The sequence below is a fragment of the Colias philodice genome, chromosome 5 (assembly GCF_061535455.1).
Source record: "Colias philodice isolate Cphi_HAF_F1 chromosome 5, ilColPhil1 Martin Lab GWU primary, whole genome shotgun sequence".
NCBI classification, from domain to species: Eukaryota; Metazoa; Arthropoda; class Insecta; order Lepidoptera; family Pieridae; genus Colias; species Colias philodice.
This window is the reverse complement of record NC_143090.1, coordinates 10,300,352-10,317,854: the sequence shown is the minus strand read 5'-3', so window position 1 is coordinate 10,317,854 and position 17,503 is coordinate 10,300,352. Positions and strand designations below refer to the sequence as shown.

The 17,503-nt window shown below is 31.8% G+C and overlaps 2 protein-coding genes across 2 annotated transcripts; both read right to left on the bottom strand.

Moving 5' to 3' along the window:
- Positions 1-5,009: 5,009 nt before the first annotated feature.
- On the bottom strand, positions 5,010-6,560 carry LOC149488624 (uncharacterized). Its single transcript, XM_089695750.1, has one exon. The coding sequence runs from the start codon at positions 6,558-6,560 to the stop codon at positions 5,016-5,018; it is 1,545 nt and encodes a 514-aa protein (XP_089551876.1). The 3' UTR covers positions 5,010-5,015.
- Positions 6,561-6,605: 45 nt separating this feature from the next.
- Positions 6,606-8,619, bottom strand: LOC149488623 (uncharacterized). The gene is made up of 6 exons (XM_089695751.1): positions 8,485-8,619; positions 8,068-8,153; positions 7,915-7,977; positions 7,565-7,657; positions 7,317-7,433; positions 6,606-7,235 (listed from the first exon to the last, which is right to left on the bottom strand). The coding sequence occupies exons 2-6, from the start codon at positions 8,122-8,124 to the stop codon at positions 6,606-6,608; spliced, it is 960 nt and encodes a 319-aa protein (XP_089551877.1). The 5' UTR covers positions 8,125-8,153; positions 8,485-8,619.
- Between the last annotated feature and the right edge of the window lie 8,884 nt (positions 8,620-17,503).

Sequence of the window (17,503 nt, the reverse complement as noted above, 5' to 3'; positions counted from 1 at the left end):
TGATACATTGCTTAATATTTAATTCAAAAAAATTACTCAATTTTCGCAATCATAATTTTCTTTCCTCGTGTATCATACATCGGAAATGATCGTAATATCTTGCTTCTTTATTATTAATTATATTAAGGATATTTTATCCAGATAGTAGTCTGAATTTTTACTAATTATAAAATTTTACATTAAAATAAAACTGAAGAATTTGTTTGTTTGGTTGAACGCTCTCAGGAACCGATTGTGAAATTATTTCAGTGTTGAATATCCTATTAATCGGGCAAGGCTATGTTATCATCACGCTAATATTATAGTATTATCTGTGCTACGACCAAAAGAAGTCAAGCAATGGGGGTAAAACCGTGTGGCACAGGTAGTAATATTATAAAACCAAAAATGCGTGTAGATTTGAAAATTATCTTCTCATCTTTATATACAAGTGATTATAATGTGCAATAACAAAAAGGCGACTTCGAACGAAGCCAGAAACTATCACTAGTATTAAAGTTGTCAATGCAGATTTGCCCTTCCCAATCTTGTAAATGCTACAACGTCGGTGATCGATGCTAATAATATTATAATGTGGGTCAGGTCCATAGAACCTCTACATACGAAACCCTTTGAATTTGATCCAACATTACATTCGCCCAACAACCCTTGTATAACATTACATGATGAACTATGTTATTAAAGGATCTGGTTGTTCTTATTTCGTTTGACATTACTGGTGAAATCTTAGCTGAACTTTGTATAAAAAAACCAGCCAAGTGCGAGTCGGACTCGCGCACCGAGGGTTCCGTACAAACCTGCAATTTTTTTTTTCACGGGTTAAAGGCAATTAGATCTAAGTATTTGATATGAATTTCAACTTGATAGCTCTACGCGTTCATGAGGAAAAAAGTAATAAGTTTATATTTATTAAAAAATAAATATATATTTTGTAATGTAACTAAAAATTTAAGGTTTTCGGAATTTTTCCTTTATGTGTGCTATAAAACGTTGCTTCATGCCAAATTTCAAGATTCTAGGTCGACTGGAAGTACCCTTTAGGTTTTGATTCCCTTGCGAGTACTTGCGAGTTTCAAAATATGCAGCTTAAATTGCTGTTTCTTTTGATTGCGTTGACATAGAAGTTTGATTTTGTTACAGCTTAAAGGTATTATAGACCTGAGTATTTGGTATGAATTTCAATTTAATACCTCTACGCGTTTATGAGGAAATGGGTAGTAAGTTTAAAATTATAAAAAAAATATATATTATGTGATTTAACTAAAAATTTATGGTTTTCGTAATTTTTCCTCTATCTATGCTATAAGACGTTGCTTCGTACGAAATTTCAAGATTCTGAGTTCACGGGAAGCACCCTGTAGGTTTTGATTCCCTTGCAAGTGTCGAAAATTTGCGGCATAAACGCCTGTATCTTTTGATTGCGTTGGCTTAGAAGTTTGATTTCTTCACAGCTTCAAGGGACAGTAGACCTGAGTAATTGATATAAATTTCAGCTTCATACCTCTACGCGTTCCTGAGAAAAAGGGTCTTGACAGACGGACGGACGGACGGACGGACGGACAGACGGACAACAAAGTGATCCTATAAGGGTTCCGTTTTTTCCTTTTGAGGTACGGAACCCTAAAAATCAATATTGGTGAATGACTCTTAGCTACTTTTCAAGCATTTTTACTTGTGAGGTGAAGCTATAAAGCAACATGAATAATATAATACACACCAACTAATATTATCTTAAATATATAAATCTCGTGTCACAATGTTTGTCCTCAATGGACTCCTAAACCACTTAACCGATTATAATAAAATTCGCACACCATGTGCAGTTCGATCCAACTTGAGAGATAGGATAGTTTAAACATGTAGGTACCACGGGTGAAGCCGGGGCGGACCACTAGTCTACGTATAAATCATTGAATAAAGCAATTCGTAAAATACATCTTTGTGTACATAAATCTTAACGTAAAAATTACAAATGTAAAATAATTCACCAACTTTTATGTGTAAGTGCTTGTAACAACGATAACAGGATAAAATTAAAAAGTACCAATAAATATATAAAACAAGATAAACAAAAGAGGAATAACATAACATTTTATTTCGTAATAATTAAATCAACGATTTTCGGTAACATACCTGTTCCATAATTACTTTTTCATTCCGTTTCCAGCTTTCGTAATAAATTGGTTCATTTTAAACTCGTAGTATTCTCAACAGACGGTATAAATTGAGCGCTTTTATTACAGACTATCAATTGAAGAAGATTATTCTCGAACATTCTGAAATAAAATTTTCGTAATTCGATACTGAAATTCTGTAATATATCTTATTTTCTGATTGAAGTAAAACGTATATTGTAGAGCATTTATACTGAACGTCTCAATTTCCCATTAACAAGAACTGGCTTATATCCTGCAACTTTGGCTGCCTACATACCTACTACACCAGAGGACTACTATGACAAAAGTTGCTTAACCTAGGTACCTACACGTCTGATACATACGTAATATTATGTTTTTTTTTTATTCTGAAATAAAATCCTTATGTTGCTAAAAGATACATGCTTCCTGAAACTTAAAGATTATCTTGAAGATAATAACGTGATGTTGTTGATGTATGTAGATGCTTTATTTGAGGCAAATAAAAACAATAATAATAATAACCATTTGAAATAAGTAAATTTCGGCGTTCAGAGTAACTGAAATGAAATAATCTTTATTTACCAACTTTTATTCGCTATTGTATTTTTGAATGTCAATATTTTCTAATACATTTAGACTCTCCACTAAATTTCATAGAACTCAAGAACTAGCTGGACAAACAAAAAAAAGTTAAAGTAGGTCTTAAGTCGAAAAGTTTGTCCATCAGACTGTTTGGTTTGCTGACAGTTTCTTGGATGTCTTCCAAATAACTTTGCATTGAATTCAAATCAAATACAAAAAGTTTCAGCTCTGTAACGATGATATTTTGTGTCCTTTGTTTGATCTGTATTATAGGAATAAAGTGGGATTGATAATAAAAATGATTAATGCGTAGTGACCAGTGACTTGTTATTGTAGTAATGGGAAACTTTAGTTCCTAGTTTAAAATAAATAATAATAGTTAAAAAAAAACTAATAAACACTAAAAAATAGAAAATTTTATCAAATTACTGTATTGTCATCGGTCCTCAATAAATCTACAGTTTGAACGAAATCTGGCCGTTTAAAGTGGGTCAAAATCGCGCCCAAAGAAGTCGGTTACAAACATACAGGTGAAGCTAATATAAAGCGTGTAAAATGGCGACCTATTAAGAGCATCAAATACTTCAAACACGTTTTCGATTTCTAGTTTACAATACTTATTTAATATTATGTACATAGTTATACATATTATTAATAATAGATAGTTTCAGTCAAAAACTATAGTTTTTATCATTATAATTTACAATTACAAAAAGAAAGAAAAATATGTACCTACTTTATTTTACCACTAGCGACCCGCCCCGGCTTCGCACGGGTGCAATGCTGATACAGAAAAATTGTGAACGTTGTATAGGTATAAAAATATAGCGGCCCGCTCCGGCATCGCAATTCGCACGGGTATAAAATACATAGCCGGGCGGCCGCAAACGCTACGTCCCGCAATTTTTAAATCTGTAATATCTTCGAAAATATTCACTTAAATCACGCGGTGTAAAGGGCCATATAGATCTATATTAAATGAACAATGTATCCATGGTATTTAATTGCTTAAGGATTAATGCTGTATTGGTTAAAATCGCTTCGAAAATTAGCCATTATTTGTCGTAAAAAGTAAATGACAAAAAAAAGTTATTGTGGGTTATCCATAAGAGATAGACATATACCATCGCGGACTTTTCTGTAGACCTTTTCAATGTGTATAATACTTAGTACATTATTTTGATAAAACTCGTAGGGTTCAGCCTGCGTTTGCAATGTAAGCGGAATAAATGTAATTTTTTACGACATCACATTAGAAACCTCAAAAATAACAGTACTTCTCCACTACTTAATGGATCTTATTATACATATAAACCTTCCTCTTGAATCACTCTATCTATTAAAAAAAACCGCATCAAAATCCGTTGCGTAGTTTCAAAGATTTAAGCGTACAAAGGGACATAGGGACATAGGGACATAGGGACAGGGAAAGCGACTTTGTTTTATACTATGTAGTGATTATTGTTTTAATATATCGCACGCTTAGAAATATAGTGACCTAATTCAAGAAACCAAATTTTAGGTAAATGGCGAAATAAGATTCATAAGTCGATACATTTTGTAGAAAATATAAAATATTAGGCTATGTTTTAAAAACATGTGTATTTCAATAGTTTTATATCAAACTTCAATTATTTACTCAGACCATACTTGGTTTTAAAATAAGTGAATAAATAAACTTCTAAAAAAAAAGAAGAAATTAATTCGTTGTTCGTATTTAGGTCATTGTATGAATGAATTTATGTTTTTTTTAAAGACCGTTTAGTTTTTAGGTCTGTATATTTCTAAAATATGTTTTAAAATTGTATCCTATTCCTAAAAACGACTGTGTAATAATAAAATTTATGTAATTGAATACAACATTAAAAAAAACTATAGATAAAAGTAGAAAAATATTTATTTGAAAATTAAAAATTTTAATTATGTAACGTTAAAATCTTAAACTAACGTTAAACGTTTCACGAAATCAAAAAATAAATCACAAAATTATAAGTAAACATCACAAAATTATAGTTAAAATGTACTTGTAAAACATTTTACATGTACCCAACACGTACAATTGACAGTAAGTTCGCATTACTTAGGCATTTTAATATAAAAAGCTCTTTAGTCGTCGTGAATTTCGTTAAGAAATAGGTATTTGGTATCTGTTTGTAAATTAAATAGGTAACTCTATAATGCTTACTGTCATGTACTATCAAGGAAATAAAATAATATTATATAAACAGAAAAATAATATATAAAAAGACAAAAAAATAAACATCTAAGAGAACATGACGTTTCGTAAAAACTAAATTACAGTATACTACTGTAAAAATGTAAATAATAATTAGGAATTAAGTTTTTATTAATGAGATCGCGTAAGTCTTTTTGCTTATGTTCACTTAACTCTAGTTTTTGTGTAAATAATTTAGTTGTTGTTACTTCAACAGGGTCAATCATTTTTTTGCGTTTATTTCTCATATTTACCTTTCTGTACTCTGTTTGAGTGTATGACGTTTTAAAGTAGAAGGCAAATGGTTCGCTCTTACGGAAATTCAATATTTTTATATCGTTAAAACTGATTGTGTTTTTATCTTCATCCTCGTTGAAGTTATAACCCCACTTTTCTTGTAGATTCTTTATATCAATAAAAAAATCGTATGTCAACTCTTTTACAGTAAAAGGTTTCCCATTCTTTTTTGCATTTTTTATTAGAGTCACATATTGGCATGGTGCATAAATTGGTCCCGCCTTCTTATTCCTTTTGATTTCTTTTTCTATTAAGCTATGCACATTATCCCCTTCATTTTGGGTGTGACCCTTTATTAAAAATTTATGGGTAATGCTTTCTATGTTTGGGAAATGTGAAACAGCATAAGAATATAGAGCAGTAATAAATTTATTCTTATTTTGCCCACAGCAGTTATCAGAGTAGAAGGTTACATGGATTTTTTCTTTACCTGCATTTTGTTCATTTAAACGTTGTAAATATTCTAAAAGACATGATCCAATTTCATTTGCTCCTCTGTGCCCTTGAACCTCATCCCAAAAATAACTGTATACGTTGCTATAGGCCCCTATTTCATCTTCTTCGTTTCTTTTGCGTTTTTTATTTTCTTCACATTTTTTCATCATTTCGACAATAGTGAAATTCAAACAGTTTAGTTTTGATTTGTAGAAAAACGAAGATGTTTCTCCCGTGGGACACTGCATAACAGCTTGTAAATCATAAACTGCGCAAATGTTACTGTCATCGATATTTTTTCTATCGATCCGTTTTTCTTCGCGACACAAATCTTTTTCCTTAATGTGCTGGTCATATTTATCTTTAATTTCTATTTTTCGGTTAGGCGTCGCAAGTTCGTAATCTAGACACAGATCACATCTGTCTTTCTTAGGTTGAAAAAAGCTTATATTAAATTGTTTAGTAAAAACGTCATAGTAAACCCAATACTGACATGTAGATTTTCTTTTTTCTTCTTGACATTTGTTAAAATCTTTCCATATATCCATAATCGTCTTTTCTCCACTAATATATTCTCTAGACGTCGATGCTCTCAAATAGTGCGACTCTATTCTTGGTATAGAGTTTATGTGATCTTTAATATCCTCAATAATTACTTGATCTATAGGTTTTCTAGATACGTGCTTACCTCTTACATCGATGTTTAAAAATCCTTGCTCGTCAGTCTTTTTTTTAATGGTTCTGATCTGACGATCGCATATCCCTAAAGTATTAATAAAAAAAGTCTTGCAGACACGAATTTTGTTATTATTTACAGTAAAGTAAAAGGCATTATTAGGTAACCTGGGTCTAGCAGCATTACTGTATTTGTACTTCGGTTTTATGGTGACCATGCAAGACCTAATGTATGATCGTTGTATATCAATATTTCCGAGAGATCAATATTTATCAAATAATGACTTTCTGTCTGCATCGACAACATTATCTACACATTTCAATTTACATTTGCAAGGACCTTTCATGATGCGGGCTGGGTTTTCTTTTTTAGTGTTTACAGAGACATACGGCTTTCCCGTATTTCTTAAGGCTTTAGCAATATTTTGCTTCCAGTTTGCTGGGTTCCGAATTCGTTTCCGAGATTGTCTTTTCGAAGTACTATCAGTTACATGTAAAGTATTGCTATCAGGAGATGAAGAACTGCTACTGGATCTTGACAAATGAATACTTCTTCTAGATTGAGGTCTACCGATAGTGTACGTCGGATCTGAGTCACTTATATCGACATCACTTTCATCCGAATGAATTGGTGATTGATGGTAATTCTTTTTATTTTGGCTGATAATTCTGCCAGTTCTGTTAGATGTCGAAGGCTCATCTACGGGTAAATGGATATTTGGTTTATCTTTACCAGTATCGGTGCTACTGCTGCTACTGTCAGAAGAAGAAGATGACGATGAAGATCTACTTGAAGAAGAAGTCATTTTGGGCTGTGGGTATTCATTTTCATTTGGAACATCAACTGGTTCTAAAGTAATTGAAAATTCCTGGACTTTAGTTGTTGTGTGTGCCTGAAATTATAACTTAGTTGTATTTAAATAGAAGATGAAATAAAAAATATATTAATGATTGTCAGTCAATTAGAAACCCACTTTGTCAGTAGCCATAGACAGCACCTTAGGATTAATATATGGAATTGTTCGATCGGGAGAGTTTTCTATTATGGAAGGGCTGTTAGTTAACGAGTTACCGCCTCTTGTTTCGCTTTCCTGTAAATAATTTTTATTTTTTACAAACCAATTACAAACCAATTATTACAAACCTATAAAAATCAATCTTGATATCAGATGGTATCAATTTCAATACATAAATAAATTCATTAGGTGCAGGATATTAGTACCTCCATTATATTATTTTCGGTCGACGGTATATCGAAACACTTCTCACGTAACGAGTTATGAAACGGTTGAGCATTTTCTTTATCACAGTAAGTCTGAAAATATGTTTTCATGTTAGGTCAATAATAATTTCAATAATTACAATAAAATTAATCGCGGACATAGCGATTATGGGGAAAAAATCGGCACGCCTTGTGACATTTGGTGAAGTTTTGTGTACTAATTTTGTAGCGGGCGTCCCACCGCGACCGTTCACCGCCCCGCCGTCGTCCCGCAATCGTATTAAACACACCCTGATTAATAAATAATAACAATCGAAGCAATAACTAATATTATATAATAAAGAACTCACCGTAAGAACGCAGTTGTGCTGCATATTTGGTGATGTTTCCGTTGTATTATCATTAGTTTCCAACTATAGACAAGACAATAAAAATATGTTACATTAAATTAACATTTTGCAGATAAAAAAGTAATGTTAATAATATTAGAAACGTAACTTTACCTGGTTTTCATTGTGAAAATTTACTTTTTCTAATATAAAATCTACTCTTCTCTTCATTTTATCTTATAAACGAACGTAATATCAGTCTGAAATATTAATTTTTTTTTATTAAAATAAACACATTTACTGAAAAACAATATTTTTTTATTAACACATAGGCTCTTGACTAATTAATACCACCTTAATATTTAAATATTAATTATAAGAAAGACGCAAAAATGAATGAGTTCTGCAATGTACAACTATTTTCATAATTATAACGACCAAACACTGACTACGCCATTCAATTGCAACTATTTTTCAGTCATGGATAGACTTAAACATGATTAAGTCGTCAATTTTGTTTCATTTTATACTACTATATGGACATAATTCAAATTAAGTCTTTATTTTACTAAAACAAATTATGTTACATACCTTAATTTTTGGTAATATAACGACCTAATCCGCTTTAGGTCTCCACAAATACAAACGCGTAACGTCTTGCACTTCCAATGCTCGGCACATCACTGATTGCGTCACTGTTCAACCGAGCGACGCGGGGGTAACGGCCGGTAGAAAAGAGACCGAAATATTCGTTATCCCTTTTCTACTCACAAATAGGTCTCTGTTTTATTATGGGTCGACGCAAATGTTGAATTAAGGTCGTTTTTTGAATAAAAGTCGAAAATACATTTTTTTTAATTAGGTCTCTATATTTCTAATCATGCGATATTTTATAGGCCTATGAGTCGATAAAATGTCTTTATATGGGACCTAGCGACCATTAAATTAACTAGACTTACAAATAAAATTATATCAATAGAAAGTTAACCAATAACAATATCTCACAAAACATGTAAAATAGAAAACTTTAAAATAAACAATGGACACTTCTAGAAGACCATAATTTCAGAGCAATTCAGACGAAGTCATCCAAGTATTGGGAATCACAAAGTTTTCCAATAAAAAAAACTTCATTCGCTGAAACGGAAAGTGTGTTCCGTTTTCCAAATGCTAAAGTGGACTAAATTATGCAAGAAGTTTTTGCGAAATGTGTATAATATTTTAAACGATCAAATTCAATCGGAATGAGAAAAGAATTTCGGACCCAAGTTTATAAATTACTAGCTTTCCGCCCGCGGCTTCGCCCGCGTTTTCAAAGAAAAACCCGTTCCCGTAGGATTTCCGGGATAAAACCTATCCTATGTCCTTTCTCGGGTATCAAAATATCTCTATACCAAATTTCATGCAAATTGGTTCAGTAGTTAGGGCGTGATTGAGTAACAGACAGACAGACAGAGTTACTTTCGCATTTATAATATTAGTATGGATTAATCATATTTTATCGTTTTAAAAATTTAAAATATACTACATAACAAAATTATTATAAATGTTTTATTTCACAATAAGTAATTTGTTTTATCTTTACGACACAAGTAGGTTACCGCCCGCGTTTTCCATAAAAACCCGCATAGTTCCCGTCCCTGTGGAATTTCTGGGATAAAGTTTCGGATCTTTAGTATTTGCCTGAAATGCCTGAATGTTACTCACATACATCCATCCATCCATCCTCATAAACTTTCGCATTTATAATAATATTAGTACGAGGACAGATAGTTTTAACTATGTAAATCTTAAACACCGCATTACTGCTTCTACGAATCACCAAACTACCTCACGATACAGTTCTCAATAACATTTCACCAAGAATGACCAACAATAATCTCAAACAATTAGTTGAGGGGACGCTCCATCCGTCAAACTAAGCACGGACTGTTAACTAATGCCGTGGCTCGCCGCGATGGAGCACGCTCTAAATCTCTGTCTATTTGTTAACAGTAATAAGCCGAAATATTAATATAGAAATGAAAAAGTACAGGCTTCACTATTAGAGGCTTGAAAATCTGGTAAGTTGTGACTGACTTGAAGGCTGGTTGTTATGTGCGAAAGTGTTTAGGTACCTGTTTTTATCTGATACAGAACAAGTTTGCTGAAATTTCAATAATACATATTACACGTATTTATTTCTAATAATAGATGTATAAAATGAATAGGTATATTATGTGTGTACACGGCAAACGCATTGTTTCGAAACAATAACCCGATTTTTATCATTAACTTATTAATAAGTTAATAGCATTTTTATGATATCACTAACTGAAACTATCTAGTTTATTATGTAACTATCGTTACAGAAATAAGATGTTTTAGGAACTTTTGTTTATTATTTCACTGTAGCATTTTAATATTTCCAGAAAATAATGTTTCACATTATTTTGTATTATAGCGTCTTAGGCTTATATTCCGGGAACAAGGATTAATATGTGATTTAATTTTGAAAATTCTTTCACTTTGAGAAGCTACGCAATGTCTGAGAAGCGAGAGAGATCTAATTTACGCTTTATTAGTACAAATTGAGATTCCGAAACTACATATTATTATAAAAATTTAAATATAAATCAGTTAATAATTGAAATAAGACAATAGAATGATTAAATTATAAATCTTATATATAAAATTCTCGTGTCACAATGTTAGTCTGCATACTCCTCCGAAACGGGTGGACCGATTCTCATGAAATTTTCTGTGCATATCGGGTAAGTCTGAGAATCGGCCAACATCTATTTTTCATATGTACCACGGGCGAAGCCGGGGCGGGCCGCTAGTACTTATTATATTTTTTTATTCATAAACCAATGTAGAAAGAGAGTTTTTATGTAACTATGTATGAGGTATAGGTATATAATAAATATATAAATTGAATCGATAATTAACTCAACTTTTTTTGTCCTTTGTTTAGAAAAATACGAATATGTGACCCGTATCTTTACATTTATAGATTGAACAAACAACATCATAAATAATTAAAGTGAAACTTTTATTACATCGTCTCAAACTTTTTGGTCTGTGTAGCGCATGTCGCGTGTATCGCGGCTGCCGAGTAGGTATACCTACTCGGCAGCCGACCGACACGCGACATGCGCTACACAAAGCAGTATTCGGAACCGTTCGAACAGTTTCACTTTTACCGTGGTTTCATAAAACCACACAACATTTTTTTTCTTTTGTAATGTATAGTGAAAACGTTGTTAACATTTCAAAAATACTCCACAAACATTTACTCATAGATAAGTATATTTTTCATAAGCACAAAGAACAATTAAAACACATTCAAGACATATACAAAAGTTTTAATCCCAATAATACCTACACCATTACATTTTTAAAGCCAAGCCGAACACGTGTTGTGAATTGAAATCGAAAAATTTCAGCGCGAATCTGAGAAATGTGAAAACAATTAGGTGAAATAATCTTATGTTCGTACGCTGCATTCGAGGTTATTCGATTTTCTTTCAACATTGTTGTAAATTAAGGGCCGATATAGGTACACTAACCTTGTGAAGTCCCGTGTCCCCTAGTGGGGTAAGGGGCAGATGCATTATTCATACATCTGTTTGACTGATCGATTTTCTTTTAGGGACAAGTAGGTGATCAGCCTTCTGTGTCCTGCCAAACCGAGACATTTTTTTTTCTTCGTCTCCACCGAGAATCGAACCCCTCGGTTCTACGCTCACGCGTCAACTACTGTACCAAGGAGGCGGTCACACTAACCTTAGGCCTTAGATCAATAAAGAAGTAATAGTTTGTAAAAGCTTTATTATTGTTGAGAACAGTAACGTAAATCGATTAATGTTGAAACTATTTTTGATATTGAATACATGTACCTACTATTCTTATCCGAAAAAAAAATCTGAATTTTGGACAGAGCTTAAGATCTTATTTAACAATTCACGTAAACGAAACAATATGAGATCCACTCTATAAAATATTTTAAAGTACATAAATATTTATTCTGTAGTATTTTCAAGTATAAATCTGATATTCAATAGCATTTATGGCAACATAACACAATTTTTTTCCCCTAAGTCGTGAAGTATGTAAGCACCCTTAGATTGTAATCCTCTTAAATATTTTCTAATTAAGATACCGAATTACACGCCCTACAGAGAATTTGATAAGCTACCTCTTGTATATCTTCCTCTAATATAATTGACTTCTAAATCATTTTTTGTTTCATAATTTCATTAACAGATTTATATTAAAAGGGGTAAAAAGAGGCTCTGGTTTTAGAGTCTATAGAGACGATGAAACTTGGATTAATTAAATAATGATTAACTATATTTATTTTTAACGTTGACTTTCAGATAATTAGCAGACTGATAGTTTGTTTATATAACATCGTTATCTTCAAGATATTCTTAAGGATTAAGATTAAAAATATCTTTAAAAATATCTTGAAGATAACTATAACTAGTCTAACAAAAGCCTTGCAAATGGCGCATTTTAAACGCTATTAATTCTTCATTCTATTTTTCCTTAAAATTTCCAAACCTAACAACTGGCAGATTGATGACGACATAGTAACACGTGCATCAAATCACGTGAACAGCCTGTAAAGAGACAAAACGGACTGAGTTCTTGGAACTCAGGATTTTCTAAACTATTACTAGTATGATCCGCAATCCACTTTCATTACACCTGAACTTACAAACCAATATCCTAGCCATTAGCACAAAACTATGTACTAGACTTTGAAACTCATTTGAATATCCGTAGAAACTGTTTGCGATCGTTAATGCTCCGTTTGTTACAGTTTTCAATCTCTGGAACTTTTGGCAACACGACGTAATTCCACCTGTCTACGGCCTAAACAGAGTTTAATGGCTCTCTACGTTGCGACAGAAATTTTGGATGAATCTCACTAACTTTGCACGGAATATACGACTAATTACTACGTCGAGCGACAATTACTCTGACAATACGTCATAATTGAAATGCATTATTATGCATTCTAGTTGCTGGAATAGCATTTGGATACAGTGAGCGTGCGGTAGTTTTATTGGGTACATTTTACATAATATTTGTTATAGAAACAGCACACAGAGTTTGATCAGAGACTCTTTGGTATTGTCAATATTAGCGCACGGCATGATACGAACGTAAAACTCTACCTTGACTCTACCTAATTTGGCTTTTAAAAACCGTAAAAAATTATTACTGTAAGTACTGACTAGATTCAATAAAAACATTGTACTCAGGTATGTTATGGAAACTTGCCGAAACCATACCGATACATCGACATAGGATACGACTTCAACTTCAATGCTTTAATATTTAATTTAGCTCGACCCAATATCCGTCCGTATATTCCCACTTCCTAGATGATTTGAAAGCATTAGTTGGGTGAGATTTTAATATTAATTTGTACGGCAAAGTGTGTTCTTTCGAAGCTCTGATAAATTGTTCTTGAATTAGAAGACCCTACTTGAAATGTTTTCATCGGAACTTGCTTGTTAAAGCTTGTTTTCGGTACCGGTGATTTTATGTATTGAAGCGGTATCTATGAGTAAAACCTCCATTTTTCATAGAGCATAATAGGCTGTAATATTGTTAAGAAGTAAAGTATGTTTATAGAAGCATTTATAAGTGATTATTGAAGTACGTAATGGCTACTTATGAGGTTGTATTTTTTGTTTTTTCACACTTCATATCCATATCAGTTAGTTAAGTATATAAAAATATAAAACAAAATAATTTATAACAATCTCCATCATATCCATAGCACATATCGTCACAATACGGTATTTACACGATCTCCACCCCACTTAGTATTCAAACACACGTCCTTCATACAAGAAACACTAGCAGATCAACGAATGGTCAATTTATAAGTAATTTTCACATACTGCTGCTCTGCTTCACTGTTATTCTCGTCACGTAATATTCAGCAGTATTTATTTCACAAGAGCGTATCCGAATACGGTTCCGATCAACAAATCCGGTTTACTGAAACGGATACTAAAATATTTAACTCAGTCAATACTTCGAAAGCTAACGAACGAGAAAATACACAATATATTATATACGGGATCAAGAATATAGCTAACGAGGCAGATTGGGCCAATCTTCGATGATCCTACTTGGTCGAATGGACTCAATTACAGACCCACAATAATTGGACGTCCAATGGTAATGAGCCGTACTTTATCATTATTGCATTTTACCTGTCTTTATGCGACAGTTTTACCTTTTTTCTGATTGATCAAAATATTTAAAAGGCCAAAGTTGTCGACTTGTCGTGAGGTTATTGTGAACTATATAATATAAGATGCAATATAAACTCCTAATAGATAGATACCTAGAACATCAATTTCATATCAGCCACAAAAAATCAGCAATTGGTTGAAACCCAGGATATAATAAAAAAATCGAATTGAAAACCTTTTGCGCTTATTTGAGCAAGTCGGTTAAAATAACAAATGTGGCCAGATTTTCATTCTGTTTATTTTAGTCAGATCTACGTTGGACGTCTAGTATTCTTTAATGTCAACTTTATTCACAAAAGACCACCTCTTTTCCTAGTAGGTAATTGGAATCTTGATTACATCCTTATCTAAGTCCTAGGAATTAAAATAATAGATATTGTTTATGCTCAGTGATTTTATTGCCATTATAAATAGATAAGCATTAGAAATATTTACTATAAAGTATTTAATATACAAAATAGGTGAAAAAAAGAACGAATTTAGTTTGAAATATAAAAATAATTTTGCATGCATTTTGCATGTAAGTTTGGCGGCAAAACGACCGAAATGTCAGAAGTTCGGCACAGACTAAAAAAGCATAAATACAGTGAGTCAGTGACAATACATAAAACAAAATTGCACTATATAAAAATCTTCGAGCGTATGTTGGCCTACATCCGTTTTCAGTAACTACTTTCATCAAGGGTCGTTGAAAGGAAGGTCAAGTGCCTGTGTCAATAATTCACAACCTACATTTTTTCTATATTTATCGACGGTGAGAAATATTTTTTAATTGAAACTATAATTAAAAATTTTGATTGGTGATTTGTTAAGGTCTATCATTTTGAATATTATCTATACTTACTTATGTGAAAAATACCACATTTTGTCCGTCTGTCTGTTGTGATGCTATATACCTACGTTTTTTTAACAAAATTCCATATAAAAATTATCCGATCTCGGCTAAAGCTTCTTATAAAATTCTAACCATATGAAAAATAATTGTAATTTTATGGAAATGCGCTCTCACGGCTACAAAGTCTGACGTCATGATTTTAATTATAATGTATTTGAAAGATTGACTTTGTTAATGATTCCACATAGAGAGAATTAATTTTCATAACGCAAGCTATTTAAAATTATAGGATCTTGGTATTTTAAACCAATACTTTAAATGTAGATAGGTATTTTATTTTAAACTACATTAATAATTAATCTTAAATAAATAGTAGCTATTTTATAAATAACATTTCAATCAACATATTAAAAACACAAATTTCTATTGAAATTTTTGCTTTAGCAACAGTAGGTTTAATAATTTAAGAAAGAAACATTTATTTTCAAATTGTATTATCTGTGCTTTTAACAATTTACCGTAGCGATAGAAGCCGCAAGTGCCGAATCTATACTAATATTATAAAGCTGAAGAGTTTGTTTGGTTGTTTGTTTGAACGCGCTAATCTCAGGAAATACTGGTCCGATTTGAAAAATTCTTTCGGTGCTAGATAGCCCAATTATCGAGGAAGGCTATAGGCTAATTATCACGCTAAGACCAACAGGAGTGGAGCACTGCGGGTAAAACCGCAGGGCACAGCTAGTAAATATGTAATAAAAATCAATAAAGAAAAACACTATCATTCTGATAGGTATAGATACAAATTAAAATAATATTTTTTCTCAAAAAATGTTGCCATTCCAAGGGACAAGTTACCACTTATTATTTTTATTAAAAGTACATAGAACAATATTCCATCATATATTTTCCAGAATGTTCTAATGCAGGTATCACTAATCAAACATTCTGAGCGTCGTGCTGGGGCCATTCATTATGAGACGTCACGAGCAAAACCACTGTTTGCGCAGTCATCTCTGCTACAAATGGAATTATATTGTGAAAGAAATAATGTTGAATTTAAATGTTTGAACTGGAAGTTAACGTGACCTTTGTACTATGAAATACCCCGGCTTCGTACGTGTGAAGTTCAAAAATTTATAAAATACTTAATTATTGTCGGCGAATTTATACTCAGATATTGGTAATATTTAGACAATTTATCTATAGGTTCCTAAATCAGATACGAATCAAGAGCGAGTTTTTGGTTATAAATTATAAGTTCCCAGTAGTCAGCAGAAAAATGAAAATCTGAAAGTAATCATCATGTTAATTATCTACTAAAAGTAATTTAGCAAATTGTAAATAATAAGTAAATAAATAAATAAATAAAATTGTATCCATAATATCTAAATATATAGGTACCTACTAAGTATTATAATATAGACTGCAAAAAAATAAACCTATTCGTTTTAACTTTTAATGTTATTGAAATAAACAGATTTAACGCCCTTCATAAATCATAATAATAAATAATAAATTTTGCACACACTATAAATATAATGTAATATGCTATCGCCACGCATAAAAATATGCTATCCACATACTAAGTACATAATACATTCCAGTCAAAAATAACTCATAATAGCTCCCATTTCAAATTTCAATAGATCGACGACCATTAAATTTTAAATAGGTATTGTAAGCGAATACAAAATAAACATTTAATTACACTTTTTGTAAATCCAATCCCGCGGTAATTGGCTCCCAAAGCGACTATATTATAATAGGTTTGTAAATTGATTGAAATAAAATATCGAGGTACACAATCAACGGAAAACAAAGGCGCTATTTTGTTGAGTTTTCCGGAACGTATGTTTATTCTGAATGTTATTTAAACGTGTTTTGTATCCAAGAGCGGGTATTTATCACGTGCTCATGTAGATAGGATATACGATTGTATATTATTGAAATCTAATTTCATTTATAAATTAACGCTATACATAAAAAATAATACTAATCATTATAATATTATGAATATGGTTTTTACAAGTTCATATAATAATCTGATTCGTACAAAACATTCGCCAATATTATATTGGCATCAGCCAAGCAAAATATATAATATTAGGTATATACCTAAGTCGGAGGTCAGAGACAACACAGCTGCGCATAGTTAAATATATTAGACAATATACTATATACGTACTGAAATGTTTTTATACCAGTGAGCTCTTGCGATCAGGTGAACCACTGTAGATCAGAGGAGCACACATTAATAATTTTTTTATTTCACTATTTTATTTTTTTTTAGTTGAAGACCTTACGAATTTTGATCTTCCTCTGCCTCGATGGATTCATGCCGACTCATCTCTCATAAATCATATTACTATTATGATTTCTAGAAATATTTCATAACGCAGAAAAAAATAAATTAAAAATGCATAGGTATAATAATAAAGAACGTACAAGCACGAAGCCTGGGCGCCTGGCAACAAATATCATTCAAGCTAAATTTGGCATTTGACAGTGACAA